General features: G+C 38.0%; 1 pseudogene and 3 gene segments (V, D, J or C); all 4 read left to right on the forward strand.

The window, feature by feature from the left end:
* The window catches only part of LOC130096940 (Ig kappa chain V-III region MOPC 63-like), a 158,100-nt gene that overhangs the window by 45,293 nt on the left and 93,302 nt on the right, over positions 1-19,505 (forward strand).
* On the forward strand, positions 2,649-3,292 carry LOC130096946 (Ig kappa chain V region 4135-like). The segment is given in 2 exon segments: positions 2,649-2,805; positions 2,892-3,292. Coding segments are annotated over 2 exon segments (387 nt in total).
* On the forward strand, positions 7,255-7,901 carry LOC130096958 (Ig kappa chain V region 3381-like). The segment is given in 2 exon segments: positions 7,255-7,433; positions 7,517-7,901. Coding segments are annotated over 2 exon segments (372 nt in total).
* On the forward strand, positions 9,282-9,887 carry LOC130096941 (probable non-functional immunoglobulin kappa variable 6D-41; annotated as a pseudogene).

The raw sequence follows: 19,505 nt of genomic DNA on the forward strand, positions 1-19,505 counted from the left end.
TGAAAGATATGGGGATAGGATTATAATGTACACAGATGGGTCCAAAAGGGATGGGAGAGTGGGGGTGGCTTTTGTTATTCCAAAATTAAAAGTAGCAACACAAAAAAGAATTAATGATAATTTAGCAGTCTATACAGCAGAACTAATTGCTATTTTAATGGCACTCTCTTGGGCTGTGAGTAACAGGCCAAGAAGTTTAGTAATTGCTTCAGACTCAGCGTCAGCTCTGATGAGTATTCAGAACATAAATTCACAATCTAGACAAGACATTGTTGTAGAAATTGTCCAAATGGCTAGTACATTAATTAAAACTGGAGTCAATGTTGGACTTGTATGGGTTCCTGCCCACAAAGGAGTAATAGGGAATGAGTTGGCTGATAAGTATGCAAAAAAGGCAACAGAAATGGAGTATATAAGTTTAAGCATTAAGTATAGTAAAGAAGAGGTGAAATCAATCATTAAAAGAAAGATAAAGGAGAAGTGGCAAGTGTTGTGGGATAATGGTCAGACTGGTAGGAGACTATATAATATCCAAAAAAGAGTGGGGGTGAGTAGAAGTACTTGCAGAAATACACAGGAGGAGAACATCATTTCAAGAATGAGACTTGGGCATACAGGCTTAAACAGTACATTATTTTTAATGGAAAAACATGCTGATGGGAGGTGTAGTGTATGTAACACACAGGATACCATAGAACATGCTATTGAAGAATGTACTAGATATAGTAATGAGAGACAACAGTTAATCCAGCAGCTAGAAGATGAAGAGATACCTTTGAAAGTAAGAGATATTTTGCTAAGGAATTCGGGAGATTTTTGTTTTGGGTTTTTATTTTCCTTTTTTAGAAGAACAGGTTTAATAAAGATAATTTAAGTGTAGGGAAATAATTTATCCAGACCTACACTCCATTTCAGAAGGTGGCGGTAATGCAACCAGACGTTATTTGCCAACCGCCATAAAAACAATAAGAAGAAGAAAGAAGAAGGAAGACAGATCCTCGCCAGATCTCACCCAACTTGCGTGTTCTGAGCACATTGTCGAAACCACTACCACGATTCACGCTTATTGTCTTTATTGTTGTTGATTTGAGTAAATGCTTTTGCCTGACCTGCGTTTTAGTAAGACACTAAGAGATGCCTAGCCGATCCGCTTACATCTGGAGCATTGAGTTCTCTGTTGCGAAATCATATGACGGGAGGTAGGAATCATTGTTGTGTTAGGTATGCGTGGAGTGTTCGCCATTCTTGTATTTCTGTTTTTATTTAGTGTAGTTTAATTAAGGTGGCGTATTCCGCTGAAGAACTCGGTTTTGTTTCTATTTTTCTTTTGTGGCAGTTAGTTTAACGGGTACACTTAAAATTAGATATCAGTTATGTTTTGCTTATTTCGATAATTTGGCGACACTCTTGTCTGTCTTTGTTTTCTCGTGTATTATTTTTCTTTCTGAACAATCTTGTTATTTAATTTAGGTGAACATGTTTAAAGCTTTTCCATTCAAAGAGAATAAACGTTTCCTCTTAACGTTTAATTGAAGTTTCTTGGTTGTTCTTCCTGCATCCACACAAAGCAACAGTGTCTCACATAAATGTTATGTAATCATCCCCTTATACATCTTTAAACACGTAACAATCCTCATGTCTGTTCATAAACTGCAGGAACACACATGGATTTGGTGTAAAATTTGGGGATTAACAGAAACGTTTCACTCCAACTACAGTAAAAAATATTCTCAAAGTCTCAAAGCAGATATTTAGATTAATATACTGAAGTTGGTCTTGATGTATTCAGAATTTAATGATACAATTTTTAACAATTTGGCTATTAGAAGATTGAATATTATAAATAAGACTGATTTAACTAGATGTTCTCACTTCAGTAATTGTGTTTTGTGTGTTAATAATACCCCTTTTCCACCAAAAACGAACTGGTTCGGAACTGGTGCTGGTTCAAAGTTGGTTCGGAGTTGGTTCAACTTGCGAACCTTCTCAGAACCTGTTTGTTTTTCCACTGACTAGAGCGCCCAGCGAACGACGTCGTTACGTCACTGTGTACGTCGCCATACATTTTAGCTAGAAACGCTTGCAAGTACAACATTACTTTGGGATTATCTCTAACTCGTGAACCAAGAAGGCTTTAAAAACAATTGAAATATGTAAGTCTTTTAATCTTTTCCTTTGATATGTAATCTTTTCTGATTAGTTATGTACTCCTGTCTTGTGTATTTTTTTTTTCTTTCCATTTATTTGTTCTATATTGTGACTGTTTTCTCCTTTGTTTACATAACGTTTTCAATAAAAAAAATTGATAAAAAAAACTAGAAACGCTTGCGCCAACTTCAAGCATAACAATTACAATGGCGGACTACATCGTGTTTCTGCAAATGTTTCTCCTGGCTTTGCGATCCTATTATGTCAGAAAATATGTTATCTAAACCCGCCCCCAGCCCCCGACGTAAGCATGACGTGGTAAAAGAACGGTTCTAGTCCAGCAAAGAGTTGGTGCCGCTTTGGAACCAGTTTTCCTGGCCGAGAACCGGTTATTTGGCTGTCGAAACACGAAGAACTGTTTCTCGAGTGGGCACCGGCTCCGAACCGGCTCTCAAAATGCGTTGGTGGAAAAGGGGTATAAGTGACTGTCTTCAGGGAAATGATGTGGAGTGTGTTTGCATATTGATCAGATCTTCAGTGTGTGAGAGTGTTTATAGTGCTGTGAGTTTAACACTTCATCACTGACACACACAACAATCTTCATCAACATGACCTTCATCATCATCTTCATCTGGACTCTCACAGCGTTTGCTCAAGGTTTGTGGAGCACAAGTTTGATATCAATTCATTTCTTCAAGTATATTGTCAAAGTTTTGAGTGTATTTTCTTGTTGTGTGTTTCAGAGTGTAGAGGACAGATCACCGTCACTCAGAGTCCCTCAATAACAGCAGAACAACCAGGAGGAACTGTGAATATCAAATGTAAAACCAGCAGAGATGTGTACAATGATGGTTCTGATGATTATTTAGCCTGGTACTTACAGAAACCTGGAGAAGCTCCTAAACTTCTGATTTATTACACAAACACCCTCCAGTCAGGAACTCCATCTAGATTCAGTGGCAGTGGATCTAACAGTGATTTCACTCTGAGCATCAGTGGAGTCCAGACTGAAGATGCTGGACATTATTACTGTCAGAGTTATCATGAGACCGACAGTGGTGATGATGTGTTCACACAGTGATAAAGAGTCGTACAAAAACCTCCGTCAGTCAGAGTCACAGTGACTGAACTGAAACTGCAGCTGCTCAAACACTTTCACACACACACACACACACAAATATAAACTTAATATCAATTTTGTTGCACTTCATTAATATTATTGAAGATAATAAGAATTTTTTTTTATCATATTTTTTCAGATAATTGTTGGTTTATCTATTCTCATATGGTTTTTCATTTATTTTTATAAAGCACGATTATTTTTCCAACTTAATCATACACTCATACTGTAAAGTGAATCATAAACATGTTGTTGCTTGAATAGTTTATTCTGGAATACAGTAATATATGTTCCAGAGTGGAAACTGTTCATTGTGTGGAAACTTCACTGTAATTTTTACAAGTTAAAATACTGCTGTTTTACTGATATCATTGTTTATTTGGGCGATACGACATTTAAGGAGATTTAGGATACAGCTGATTTTATTTCATTTTAATATGTGGATAGTTTACTGCAACTATGAAATATGGAATACCTTTCCTATGTATTTTATAGGCGCATTGCACGCTGTGAATTAGTTTGTGAAATTCAATTAAAAATGCATTGTGAATTAGAAAGAAATCTTTCTTGAAAATAATCCAAAACCTATGAATCGTGAATTGAATCAGATCACCATCTACCCAAAGATTTACACCTCTAGTCACACACGTGTCCACCAGTGAAGAGTCTCATTACGTTATATTAATCATATACAACTACCACTCAAACTTCATAACTGTCTCATCCCTCCATCAGCAGAAGTGAAACTGTTCCAGTTCAGAGCGTTGAACCAGTAAAAGAGTGAAACTGTGAGTTTGAGCTGAAAATCTCATTTGCATTGTCAGGTTTAGTGATTGTGATGTCTCAGAATAGAGCAGCTCGTCTCCAGTGACCATGTTCAAACCCCAAGAGCTTCATTTGACATTTACTGCTGAATGCAGCTGTTCTCAACTATTACAATTAGGGGTGTAACGACACCTCCATACATATCACGATACTGAACTCACAGTATTATTGCGATACTCCATCAAAATGGTAAATTTGGTTTAACAATGTGTGTGTAAATGAATAGTCTTGGACTCGGTGCTGGAAACCCAAAGCACAGGACAATAGAGACACCAGAATAACAATATTCATGATTCTGAAGCTGAAAATACAGAATATGCTTGCGTTCTGTCACTGACTATATTTAAAATAATGTAGGCCACTTTTTACTGGTAACATCAGACATCATCAGGACCCACAAATATTCCCATTATTATACATTATATTCAACATTATATACAGTAGTTTACTGTAGTAGTGACACGAACATTTTTTAAGACAGTAATTTTCATTCTGGGTGAACGATACGATACATTACATATTGATGCGTTTTTGTATTGCGATATATTGTGACATTTTCTATTGTTACACCCCTAATTACAATCAATCAAGCGCAGCTGAAACTTTAGTGCAGGACTTTGAAGGAACGACACACTGATCAATGATGCAGTCACACACACATGTAAGCTTGCGTTCAGATGAAGCTTTATTGAATGAACAGCAATGGCAGCACATTGACAGACTGCTTCAGTATTGAGCTGTAAATCACGTGCCGCTCTGATACGCTGGTCTTCACTGGAGAAACATCAGCACTCGGAGCTCTTGAGGAACGAGGCCTCGTGAGCAGCTCCGGCATGTGTTCCTCTGCAGACCAAGCGCTCTCTGCCTTCCCAGCGTGCTTTGCTGAGGCTCAGGACGCTGCTGCGACTGTAGAGACCGCCCCGCTCGCTCTCTGCGCTGGTCTGAACCCCCTCGGTGACCTCTGACCCGTCCAGCGTCCAGCTCACCGTCGCCCCCTGTGGAGAGTAAGAGCTGAGCAGGCAGAGCAGAGCGGAGGAGTCTCCAGAGACCAGCAGAGACACGGAGGGAGACACGGAGGGCCCGGCTGGAACACACACACACACACACATTCATGGAGGAATCACCATCATTTCACGTCAAATATACAACTTTTAATGATCCCCAGAATGATTTTGAAAAACATTGTCCAAGTAAATTGATGATTATATTTTGATGTCTTTATAATATCTAGAAAACAAATTTAAATGATAATTTCAATATTATTTTGTATTTTGAAGATAGAAATAGAAATAGAATAGAATATTCTGCTATTCAGACACTCATAAACATAAACATCAGCAAATTTGAACGTTTAAATCGTTTAAATGGATAATTTTCAAAATGCTCTTCAACTAAGTTTCTTTTTGCCTGATGAAAATGATATAAATTATATTTATTTTGTCTGCATTATACAACTTTTGTTTCATGCGTTTAAAAAAGCCCTTAATAGTTACATTTACCAAGAATTATAGACAAAACTTTGAAGAAATAATTTAATAGATTTTAAAGTATCTGCAGTCAATACATGAACTAAATTTGAGCAATAATAAGATGTAAAATTGTTAATGTAAAATGAAAAATTATATTTTAAGACATTTATATGAATTATAAAAAATTTATAAATCATTAAATAAATGAAAAGAATATACTCATTTGAATTTTCTCAGAATTAAGTTACAGAACATTTTAATCTCAATCGGATTTTTTTAAATATTGTCCACACTAAAATGGATTAATACATTGTGATTTATTCATAAGTTTTAGAAAACAAATCATATAAAAATTATATTTTCAGCATTAAGTGTATTTTGAAAAATATTCTTCTATTTTGTTACAATCAATCGTAATTTTTAGCTGATTTTCAATTACATTTTTTATGATCTTCTGTTAAGACACAATCATCAGCAAACGTAATAGTTTAAATTATTGATTTTTAAAATTCTCATTAATAAATTTCTCTTTGTCTGATTGTAATGCAGAAAAAAGCACAATCATTTCATCTTTACTGTAGTTTCACCTCACTGCTTTCATTCATAGACACTGAGTTTAGTTTGAAAATATTCTCCATTTAATCAATATTGACTATTACTGAATGTACACTGTAAAAATTATTGTAATTTTAACAATCAAAGACCAAAATTGCTATGGCAAAAATTATTAATTGTTAAACTGTTTGATCCTTTACTATATACAGTGAAAACTGTAATAGATTTAATTGGACATTTCATGTAATTTTACAGTAAAAATAACAGGTCTGGCAAACAAAGCTGCCTTTACCGATGTTAAATGTTAACGATTTTTTATAATGTATCAAGTTTAAGATATATGCTCGCATAAATAGAAATACGTTTTCTGAAGCAAATTTTGACAAAAATAAGATTTGAAATGGTAAAGCTTTTTAATAATATGTTTTTGTAATAAATTAAGAATATTGTTGCCAAATGCTGTTAAATAAGATTAAAGCTCCTTTTAAAAAACACACACACATCATAAGTTTTTATTAGATAATTTAAGAAAGACTCACAGGTTCTGATCGTCAGTTTAGTTCCTCCACCGAAAGTCCACCACAGTGTTTCATTCTAGTGAAAGCGTCGTACAAAAACCTCCGTCACACTCAAATGAACACACACGCACACACACACACACACACACACACTGATATGAGACTGATATAATTCATCATGATTATTGAACTGAAGTGACTTTCACAGAAACAGCCTCATCGTCTCTAAATGTCTCTTAATGCATGAAAACTATTCAATCTAAATAAATAATATAATCAGAAAGACTCTGATCATTACACATTAACTGAGAGTTTCTAAATGATCGTGTGTTTCTCAAAGCATTTGAATAAGTTTTGATGACCTTTGACCTCTGGAATGACCTTTGACCTCTCATGGAGTTCACAGTGAAATACTCGTTTCTTTTAGTGATGAAACTCTGTCACTCGATTCATCAGAAAGTCTGAACTCTGAACCAGAGACTCATGCAGAATCAAGAAGAAATGATTTCTAAACTTGTAAAGAAGTGAAAACACACTCATTGATCATGAGAATAAAACACATTAAAGGCATAAACTGGATCAGTTTCGTCTGCATGTTCATGTTCATGTGTGTTTTCCTCCAGCTGGTTTTTGCTCAGAGAGTCACTTTGCATCGGCACGTGTTTCAGCTCTCCGAGTGTTTATAGCCTTCAGACTCACACACTTTATAACACACGGCTGTTTACCACGGTACAAACCCAACACACACCATGAATCTCTTCAGCGGCTTCATCTGGATTCTGACAGCTTTTATTCCAGGTAACAGAAGTCAAAGCTCGTCATTTCTGAGTCTTTAATGTTCATTTCATTTGATGAAACTCATATAATGTTGTTGTCGACAGCATCCAGAGGAATCACTGTGACTCAGCCTGAAGTTGTGACTGTTTCTGAAGGACAAGAAGCCACTATAGAGTGTAAAACTGATGCCGGGATAGATGGCTGGGGTTTAGCTTGGTATCAGCAGAAACACGGAGAAGCTCCTAAACTCATCATTTATTCTGTAAATGACCTCTATGATAACAGTTTCAGTCGATTCAGTGGGAAAGGAGCAAAAGGAGGAACAGATTTCACTCTGACCATCAGTGGAGTCCAGACTGAAGATGCTGGACATTATTACTGTACGAGTCGTCACTTGATCAACAGTAAATATGTGTTCACACAGTGATAAAGAGTCGTACAAAAACCTCCGTCAGTCAGAGTCACAGTGACTGAACTGAAACTGCAGCTGCTCAACACACACACACACACACACACACACACACACACACACACACACACACACACACACACACACACACACCAGAAGAAACGACTCAATATGATCTTATTGAACATCATTTTGTTGAGATTGATCAGTTTTTAACATTTCTATTGTGATTTTTCAGAAGTCATATTTCTCCTGTTTCTATTACATCCTTCATGTAGAAATTCAGTCACTTTTGATTTTCTCTTCAGTGGATATTCTTCAATCCTTCACCACATTTTTGATTTTCTGCATTTATGATTTCATATATTCTTCTTTCTAAACTGCATCATCAGCATCTTAATATATGTTGAACAGTTTAATAAGTCGATGGATTTATTAAATTAATCCCTCATAATGCAGATATTAACAGCATCATATAAACACATCCCTCAACATCAGAGCTGATGATAATAATTTATATTAATATCTATATATGGAGGAATTAGCAATTATAACTTAATTTAATTTAGTTTTTATTTAATTTTAAAAATAAAGAGCAGATTACCCAACAGGAGCTGTATACTAACCAAAAACAGCATATGCATGTCACCAAAATGTATTTTATAAAAATTTATAAAGCTCAACATATTTATATCATGTGAGACTCACAATCAAACTCAGTTATTCAGTGACTGACAGAGACTCGTGTGTGTGATGATCATAAACTGCAGGAACACACACGGATTTGGTGTAAAATTTGGGGATAAACAGCGACGTTTCAATTCAATACAGTAAAAATATTCTCCAAGTCTCTCAGTGAAGTCTTGTCTTTCGAGGCTACAGATTATATAATCTATTGAATAAAACTATATAATCTATTGAATAAAACTATAGTTTTTTATCCTGCTAAGAGAACCGACGGCCAGCGCTGCAAAGTTTCTGAAGTGACATTACATATAAATGCTGGATTCACTCTGCATGGATGTGACATGTTATAATAGTAACAAGCAATGTAAAGGCAGTCTAAAAGATGAATAGAAATATATAGCAATATATATATTTTTCAATTCTATTCCAATTATTGGTAAAGGTGATGACTTGTAAATAATGTTAAATGTCTCGCTGTACACTGTATGGTGGAGCCGTTGCTGAAGTTTAAATCTGCACTTTACTATAGAAAAGCTTCAGTGATTTGAGTCTGGATCCGGATCTGCTCATATTCAGATATTCAGATTAATATACTGAAGCTGGTCTTGTAGATGTAAGCAGAACTGAATTGAATGAAATCATTTTTAACATTTTGACTATTGTAGAGGATACAATATTATGATAAACATTCATTTTGACTCTGTTCTCACTTCAGTAATTGTGTTTTATTTGTCTGTTAATGAGTGACTGCCTTCAGGGAAATGATGTGGAGTGTGTTTGCATATTGATCAGATCTTCAGTGTGTGAGAGTGTTTATAGTGCTGTGAGTTTAACACTTCATCACTGACACACACAACAATCTTCATCAACATGACCTTCATCATCATCTTCATCTGGACTCTCACAGCGTTTGCTCAAGGTTTGTGGAGCACAAGTTTGATATCAATTCATTTCTTCAAGTATATTGTCAAAGTTTTGAGTGTATTTTCTTGTTGTGTGTTTCAGAGTGTAGAGGACAGATCACCGTCACTCAGAGTCCCTCAATAACAGCAGAACAACCAGGAGGAACTGTGAATATCAAATGTAAAACCAGCAGAGATGTGTAGAGATACAGTGATGGGGATGAAGGTTTATTCTGGTACTCACAGAAACCTGGAGAAGCTCCTAAACTCCTGATTCGTTACGTAAAAAAACTCCAGTCAGGAACTCCATCTAGATTCAGTGGCAGTGGATCTAACAGTGATTTCACTCTGAGCATCAGTGGAGTCCAGACTGAAGATGCTGGACATTATTACTGTATGAGTTTCCATTGCAGAACAGATTCTGATAATGATTGTGTGGGTGATCTAGTGTTCACACAGTGATAAAGAGTCGTACAAAAACCTCCGTCAGTCAGAGTCACAGTGACTGAAACTGCAGCTGCTCAAAGGAGGATCTGAAATAACATCGTCACACTCGCATCTGAAATAAAACCATATAAATTAATCTGACACTTAATAATAATTATCTTAATACTCTTTATAATTATAGAGTAAAGAGATTGTATGCTCTTATTTGCCACCTTTTATTAATAATAGATCTTAATTTTTCATAATACTCAGTATTCTAACATGTCATTTGTTTATTATGCACTGTATTCATACTATATTCTGCAGACAGTAAGAGTTTTATATTAGCTTGCTGTATGAATTGTAGCCCTTGATCAACAGTTCAGTTTAAGGCAAGTTTATTTATATTGCGCATTTCATACTGTCACAGGTCGGGGGGGCCAAACCAGACTGCACCCACCCCTCAAACCCAGGACCACTCTGAGGAGCGTACCAGAGACCAGACGGACAAGTAGAATTAAAATTGAACAATCTTTATTAAATAGTAAAAAGGAAATTAAAAGTCTCTACGTGAGTTTGTGTCTCTGTCCAGGAAGGGGGAAACCGCTTTGGACCCTGGGAGGCGAGGGATTCGTCTGCCGTTCCAGCAGCAGGTAAGTGTCGGGGTAAGTAGAACTTCTTAGCCACGATGCAGACGGACAGATACCCGGGCAGGGCAGGACCGGGACTGAGGACTAGGAGACTCTTCCACCGAACAGGTGAGTAGCAGGTACGTATACCTCTCAAGAAGGCGAGCAGGCGGAGGGGCCTCACTGGAAGACAGGTGGGTAGATAGGTCGGTATGTTCCTAGACCGTTGGTCGTTCCGAATATGCTCAGCACAGAAGAATCATCCAGTTGAACAGACAGAGCAAATTATACAGGTGCAGGCACACTCCGCTGCAGAATGGGCTTACGGCTGGACTGTGTGGCTCCAAGCGGACAGCGCTGGGACAAGGGTGGATCCTTCCTTCAGACGGGCAGCGCCCAAGAAGACAGCAGCAGACGAATCATCTAGTTAAACGGACAGAGCAATTTATACAGGTGCAGGCACACTCTGCAGAATGGAGAATCGGGCTTACGGCTGGACTGTGTGGCTCCAAGCGGACAGCGCTGGGACAAGGGTGGATCCTTCCTTCAGACGGGCAGCGCCCAAGAAGACAGCAGCCGACAATTCGTCTAGTTAAACAGGCAGAGCAATTTATACAGGGCAAACACACTCCTCTTCGGTATCGGAACGAGAGCTTATAGCCCGAGCGGGACATGCACGTCTAGCACTGAGGCTTTGTTCAGCAAACACTGGGCGGAATTATGCACTGGGGAATACTGGCAGTTAAATATACATATACACCCACACACTGCAACCTCACGTCAAGTCCAATACTGTGTGACACTTCAATTCAGGCACTGCATATCCACTCTCACTCTCAGTGCAATAAGGCCAGCACTCACCCAATAGTCAATCCTTCCACTGTTATGTTGAATCAGCACTCAGACGATAAAGAGATGCAGATGACTTCTCACAGCATGGAGAACAGCGTCTTCAATACTCTCTCACTCTCAGACGAAGATACCAGGATTTCAATGATGACTCAGTTCACACTCTTAAGTGGCGGTTACACTCGTGATCAATGCACTTCACAATTCCTTATTCAACTCAGAAGATGAAGATATCAGGATTTCAATGGTGACTCAGTTCACACTCCTACGTGACAGTTACACTCGTGATCAATGCACTTCACAATTCCTTATTCAACTCAGAAGATGAAGATATCAGGATTTCAATGGTGACTCAGTTCACACTCCTACGTGACAGTTACACTCGTGATCAATACACTTCACAATTCTTTGTTCAACTCAGTGCAGGACATGCATTCACACAGATTCGATGTTTTATGACCTAACTTCCTCTCAGGAATGATGGCGTTCTCCAGTCTTGACTGTATCTCCCCACTTCTCCAACTTTCCATCCAGTTCACGTTTCCAGCGTGTATTCACACAAATCACCGTTGCACCCTTCAGCCAGCCAAATCCTCACAGCCCTCTCCAAAGATCCCAGCGAATTTAGCCACAGTCAAAGAAACTAATTCTCCCGGGGGAGTACCACACTCAATTCTCTTTTCCTTTTCCTTTTAAATGTTTCTCTGGGCCGTGTTTCCCAATCACAGATCCCCACACCAAACACCCACACCTGGTACCGCTTAGCTAATCAGCTGCCGCTGTCATGGCAACTGACAACAAGCAAACCAGCACGGTGTGCCGGTGAAATCGTCCCGGGGGGAAACACACTCCTAGCGGAAATTGGTTCCGCTGAATTTGTCACCTTGTGACAATACACTATGGCAATACAAAATAAAAGCAAGGAAAATTAAAACCGTTATAAAAGAAATTAAAAGAGATATATGATACAGTTAAATGAATTAAAAGAGTAAAAAGATGATACATAGATAAACTTCTCATCTGGCAAAACACCGGTGTATCATATTTCCACAATTCCCAGTTTTGCTCTGATTTCCTCATGCTGGCTACACTGTGTGTGTGTGTGTGTGTGTGTGTGTGTGTGTGTGTGTGTGTGTGTGTGTGTGTGTGTGTGTGTGTGTGTGTGTGTGTGTGTGTGTGTGTGTGTGAGTGTGTGTGTGTGTGTGTGTGTGTGTGTGTGTGTGTGTGTGTGTGTGTGTGTGTGTGTGTGTGTGTGTGTGTGTGCGTGCGTGCGCGCGTGTGTGTGTGTGTGTGTGTGTGTGTGTGTGTGTGTGTGTGTGTGTGTGTGTCTGTGCTGTTCTGTCGGCGCCTAAAGCCTTGTTTATGCTTTCTCCTGTATGGCGTGTGGAAAGTGCCTTGGATTTCCTACCGAACGACACAGTCGTGTATTTTTACGTGAGAGAAGGAGTACGTCGCAACACAGACGCGCGACACTAACGTCGCCAACACAATAAATTAATATCTTATTCTTGTGTTTTTTTTCTAGCTTTCTATCTTTCTTATCAATCATTGTTAACTTTTTTCTTTTACTTTCCTATGTGTTCTTGATACATATTGTGTAGAAAGTCTGCAACCTTTCAGTGTGACTTGATTTACTGACCAAATCTGAATGATTATTCCTGCGGCCGATCTCTGTGTTTGGATATAAGAAGCCTCTCTCTGACACACACATGTCCTGTGAGGAATTGTTGAGTTCTTGACAATAAGTTCCTTTTGCTTGTTTTGATATGTTTGATATTTTGAATAGGCCTACATAAAATGCTAGTTTGATTAGTTTCTTTGATCCTACATCATTTAATTTGTTAAAGCTGATTTTAGATGTATGATTTAAAACATGCTAATGTGTTTGTATTACATTAATTGTCTTCATTCCTCTGGTAGGGATACCCCAAATACAAGGCTACAAAGCCGCCATACTCCTCCTGCTCCAACGCACCGCGGAGGAAACCGGTTTGTTTCGCAAAAAGTTAACAATGATTGATAAGCGTTAAGCGACGACAATGAGCTCCCAGCACAGGAGCCTGGGACAAGAACCAAGGCTTCTTCCACATAACTAGGGCACGTAAGCATCGCCGCGTGACCCTGATCATGTGAAAGGGGAAACCCTTCGGTCCTGAGCCAGCACTGCAGGGTCTCATGTACAACAGGCCAAAGGGAATCACACTGGACGCTGCTGCCATCAGACCCCACCGTCTCTGAAACTGTTTCCCAGTGAGTGACTGGCCTAGCTTTATTCTTTTCACAGCCGTCAGGATGAACTCTATGTGTGCCGGTGAGAGGTATCCCTGCATCGACACTGAGTCCCAAACCACACCTACACTGTAAAAAAACCCCGTAAATTTCAACCCGATCTCACGACCAAGTCGTCCGAATTTGACGAGTGATTAAAAGATGGCTAATTCGTAACAATTCGTACGACCTCACTCGTACGAATTAGTACGATTTTTGCTAAAACGTACATATTTGACGAGTTGCCCAATTCGTATGAATTCGTACGAATGACCTACCCCTGATCCCGCCCCTAAACCTACCCATCACGTGGGTTTAGACAAATCGTACAAATTTGTACGAATGAGGTCGTACGAATTCGTACGAATTAGCCATCTTTTAATCACTCGTCAAATTCGGACGTATTGGTCGTGAGATAGCGTTGGTAAATTTACAGGTAACGGCCTGTTTTTTTTACAGAAATTTGCCGTTTTGTCATTATACAGCGAATTCCTGTTATTTTACAGATATTTGCTGTAATTTAAAGGTCCACTATTAAATTTACAGGTAATTCCTTGTATTTTAGTTTTACATCAATTTTACGTTTTTTTAAAGGAAATTGTCTGTATTTTTACAGGGTTATGTGTAATTTTACATAAAATATTCGTAATATTTTACAGATTTTTTCTGTTAAATTAGAAAACACAGAAAAGAAGGTATAACTGCAGAAATCAGCAGTCATTTAACATGTTTTCCTTGAAGATCATTAAGCATGTGGGTGTTAAAGTGAGTTTTAAGGTTAAATAATAGTATTTCCGTACTATACGGTAAAAACTGTGATAGATCTAATGGTACATTTACAGTTTTTTACAGTCGCTAGGACACATTTCTCAATACTTAGGTCACTTTTTCAAAACTCTTCACACAGTGAGCACAACAGAAGTACATGTGGGCTAAACTGTGGATCATTTATCATTGCTTTGGCACAAAATGCATTCAATGACTACATCTTTCAAATTACATTAATTCTTTTCTCACTTCAACACAACAACTGCCAAAACTCTGTGTACCGATAGGACAATGTGCACATGCTTACACACTGTTTTCAAAACTGTTAAACTTATGTTCAAAACTATAACATAATACAAAACTGAATAAGACAGCATTTTGCTACATTTCTACAGTAATATTTTACAGTTTTTCTCGATTGCTTAAACACTATAACCAGGCTTTTGAACTAAAATTTCAAAACCATAATGCCATTTATCAAAAAGCACACCCATTTCACTGAACTATGAACACTATTCCCCTGTTTTGACACATTAGTCAGATTTGTTGAACTGTCACAGCAAAACTCTACACACAAATCCCTTCATTTCTCATTGCCTACACCACATGGTCATTTAGAAAGCACTAGCATTCAAAATTGTTCACTCAAGTCAGCTCAGCTTCAGCTCAGTTAGCACACAATTACCCAGGTGAAAACACTAAGAGTCAAAATTGAACACACATCAGTCAGATCCTTCAATAGATAAAAGCTTATACAATCTTTTATAAAAGATAAAAATTAGTTTACTGAGTTTTGGAACAATGGATCCACAGGAAATTAAGCAATAGGTCGAGGAGGATGAGGAGGAGGATGAGGAGGAGGAAGAGGAGGAGGAGGAGGGAGAGGAAGAGGAGGAGAAGGAGAAGAAGAAGGAGGAGGAGGAGGAAGGGCAAGGGCAAGAAGACAAGCAGTCTCGGATGAAATTCAAGCCACTTTAGTTGGCCATGTCCTTGTCCATGGTATGACTATATAAGGGAGGATGGGCAACGAGTACAGCCAAATTTGAGTCGCTTCACCGTCGCCTCCATCATCAGAACCTTCAGGGAGGTGTGGTGGCAAACACATTTCTATCACTGAATAAGAGACAAACATTTCCAATTGTCTTTGATGAGGTTTATGTTCTTGCAAGAAAAGGCCAGCAGTCGTACAGTCACACAGAGTGCACACAGGCATCCTTTCTCCTTTATAGTCTTGACTCCCAGAATGTTATCTTTCTAGGCCAATGATGGTATTTCAACTATATGTGGAACATTCTTAGACTTGTTCATCATATTGTATCCTTGAGTGGAGGCATGTACCAACACTCTTTACCATTCCAATACAATTCCATATTTGAATAAGGTTTGTGTGTGCTCTTTTACTGTCATATGATGCTCACACACATCTTACGTAAGAGTAGGAGAGAGTAAAAAAGCAAGCGACATGACTTACCAGTTTTGGAAATGTTGTTTTGAATTTATAGCACCAGTGTGTAAGACTATGTTGTAGTGTGTGTATTTTTGAGGGCTTGTGTGTCCTGTCTGTGGGCAACGTTTGGTTTTTCAGCAAGAGTGAATGGTTTTGAGTGTAGAGCTTCATTTTGACCTGAAAATAGGATGTTTGGGGAATTGGGTGAGACGTTATGGGTTTGTGTTTACTGTTTTGAGAATACGAGGCATAGTTTCAAGAAATGTGTTTAAGCAATCGAGAAAAACTGTAATGAAATATATTTTACATCTTAAAATTAAATGCTATAAAAATAAGTGGACAATTGGACCAACCACAGCTGATTCTCATTGTAGATGAACATCTACACAGGTGTTACTCTTTCAATTTCATTACAAAAGGAGACAACTGCTGAATAGGTTTGTATTGCGATGTGAGACATAAAATATATTGAAGCATTCTGCATCATGTCTGATTCATTCCAGTAACCTCTATTGCAGTGAATTATAAACAGAGATTGTATAATGCTACATGTTGTTAGTGTTTTTTAGGTCATTGTTTTGTGGGTGACAAAGTGTGTTTGTTGGCTGTCAACCTTTGCTAGTGTTATGGAAGAATGTGTTGATTTGAGACATGAATGAAGTGTTTTGGTAGTTTTAGTGCATTTTGAATTTGAAATTAACTGCTGTGCCGAGCTGAAAGTTGGTTAGGAGAACTGTGTGAAGAGTTTTGAAAAAGTGACCTAAGTATTGAGAAATGTGTCCTAGCAACTGTAAAAAACTGTAATGTAATTTTACTGTAAAATACATTTAAATTTACAGTTTTTGAAAGTGAAAAAGAACAACTCGTTTAATTTACAGTGAAAAAATGTAAATTGACATTCCCACAATTCTCTGCGTGACACTTAACATTTGATGTGTTTTTGTTGAAAAAACTGTTTCTTCATAGTTTTCTTAGTTTTTTTTTTTTATCAGTTATGTATATTAGGGTTTTATGTTACATTTAATGTTGTTAAACTAATGTTTATTGCATTTTTAAAATTTCATGTGTCACCATGATGGTGTTTAATGTTTGTGCGAATGACACTGTGCAGTTTCTATATATTAGTATTAACTCTCTTGTGGAAGAGCTGCTTGTAATGAGCTTTGAATGATCATGTGACTCATCACCACTGTGGTTGTTGGTTGTCAGTGTATTACAATGGTACAAAACCGAAATTAATACTTCAATAGGTCAGTAAATTAACATTATATCAGATAATGAAAGATAATTTTGTGTAGAATAACAGTAATAAACCATAATTATAGGATAAGAAATTACCATTTTTTTACAGTTTTTTTTACAGTTTTTTTCCTGACAGTATTTTTCTGTTTTTTAACAGACATTTTCTGGCGCCCCTGCTGCCAGAAAATTACCGTTTTTTTACGGGTTTTTTTTTTACAGTGTAGAAAAGTGGTCCTCTGTACTGGAGAAAGCACACTCTTTCGGGCGTTTAGCCGTAACCCCAACTCTTTCCTGTGGGCGAGAACGACATCTCGATGCCGAACCGCCAACTGATGCGACTGATCGTGAAAGTGTGGGGTGATAGTGCTAGGCCGACCGGAAGAACTCGATATTGGTAAGGATGGAAATGTGGAAGTATGCGTCCTTGAGATCTATCGTGACAAACCAGTCCTCGGACCTGATCTGTGGCACGATTTGTCTCAGTGTTAACATTTTGAACTTTAGCTGAATGACTGACTCGTCCAGAACTCTCAGATCCAAAATGGGACGCGACCCCCAATCCTTCTGTGGAACGATGAAATACAGACTGTAAAACCCGGTGTCCCTGCTGGAGGAGCTGCATGTTCTATGGCCGCTTTTTCCAACAGGGTTTTCACTTCTTGTTCCATTACCAGAACCTGCTCGGGGCCCACGGTGGATAGGACCCCCATAAACCTGGGAGGGCGAGACCCGATGATAACCCTTTTCACCTTCCTGTGTGTTTCTCAGAGTCGAGCTGTGGTTTGTTCAACTGAGGCTTCTTTTGGAAATATTTTAGTTGGCCGAACAAAAACAAAACTGGCAATATAAATTACTAATATGTAAATCACTCAAACAGCGCTGCTCGTCTGAGGTTGCTTTATCAATAAAGGATTATATTAACATGTGAAATATTTTGTATCTCTTTGAAAGCACATTAAACCAAGTTAAATCTGTTACTACTGAAGCGTTTGCATAGAGAGTGTGTTTTACATGAGCGACACACGCTTCAGTGCTCTGCATGTGTTTATAACTCTGTCAAACACCAAACATGATCAACTACTGTTTTTCACTAGAACTGAACCTTCAACCAACAAACATGACTTTCATCACAATATTGATCTGGACGCTGGCAGTATTATGTCGAGGTTTGTGTCAGTCAAGATTATATACATTATTTATTATGTGTGTTGTGAAGATATATTGCTGTAAAAGTGTTTGTGATTTCTAATCTTTCTCTCTTGTCAGAATCTGTTGGTCAGGCAGTGACTCAAACTCCCTCAGAGCGGCTCTATGAAACTGGACAATCAGTCACTATAACCTGTAAAACTAGCAGTGATCCAAACTGCTGTCACAATGGAAACCATTTTCTTAGCTGGTACTTACTGAAACCTGGAGAAGCTCCTAAACTCCTGATTTTTGGATCAATCAGTCGGCAGTCAGGAACTCCATCTCGATTCAGTGGCAGTAGATCATCAGGGAGAGATTTCACTCTGAGCATCAGTGGAGTCCAGACTGAAGATGCTGGACATTATTACTGTATGAGTGCACACTACATCAACAGTGCACATGTGTTCACACAGTGATAAAGAGTCGTACAAAAACCTCCGTCAGTCAGAGTCACAGTGACTGAACTGAAACTGCAGCTGCTCAAACACACACACACACACACACACACACACACAAACACACACACACACACACACACACACACACACACACAAAAAAAAACAAGGTGAAACTTTAGTTGTAATTCAACATTAGTCCTGCCAGTCATAAATACATGTATTCCAAACTGGTAACTGCAGTATTTAAGACTGCATGTGGAAGTGGAACAACTTGTGTAAATACATATTGTTGTTACAAAATGTAGTTACATAATTCCTGTTACACGTTTGTACATACACATACCACTCCGAGGGTTGTTACATACGTGCAGTTACACAAATACAGTTTTTCTCAGTCGCTTTGGTGCATTTCTCACATCACTATTTACATTTGCACAACAGTTAATGCAGTTCTCAAAACAATTAGTTCAAACTGCAAAACCTAGTTGATAACCTGCAAAAGCGTGTCACTTGCTCAAAATGGATAGTTCATTCCTCAAAAACAAGTTTTCATGTCAATGAAAGTGTCAGTGTCGTCAATATGAAAAGTCCTGACACCATTGTTTATGAGCAAGATAGTCAAATGGCTTTGTCATATTTTCATTATGACAGTTTACTCTATAAATGTTTTCCAATGCAAAAAAGTCAGATCTTGGTGACACTACCTGAAAATGCTCAAGACAGCACTATATACTATTTGCTATATACTATTATATATATATGTATAGTATATAGTATAGGTATAGTATATATACTATATACTATACCCACTCTACAGATAAAGCGCTGTGAATTCCGGCTCGCGTACCCCGAAGTGATAAAATAAAACAAAATTCTGTAT

This window comes from Rhinichthys klamathensis, unplaced genomic scaffold (genome assembly GCF_029890125.1).
Source record: "Rhinichthys klamathensis goyatoka isolate OS25496 unplaced genomic scaffold, OSU_Roscu_1.1 h1tg000209l_1, whole genome shotgun sequence".
Taxonomy (NCBI): domain Eukaryota; kingdom Metazoa; phylum Chordata; class Actinopteri; order Cypriniformes; family Leuciscidae; genus Rhinichthys; species Rhinichthys klamathensis.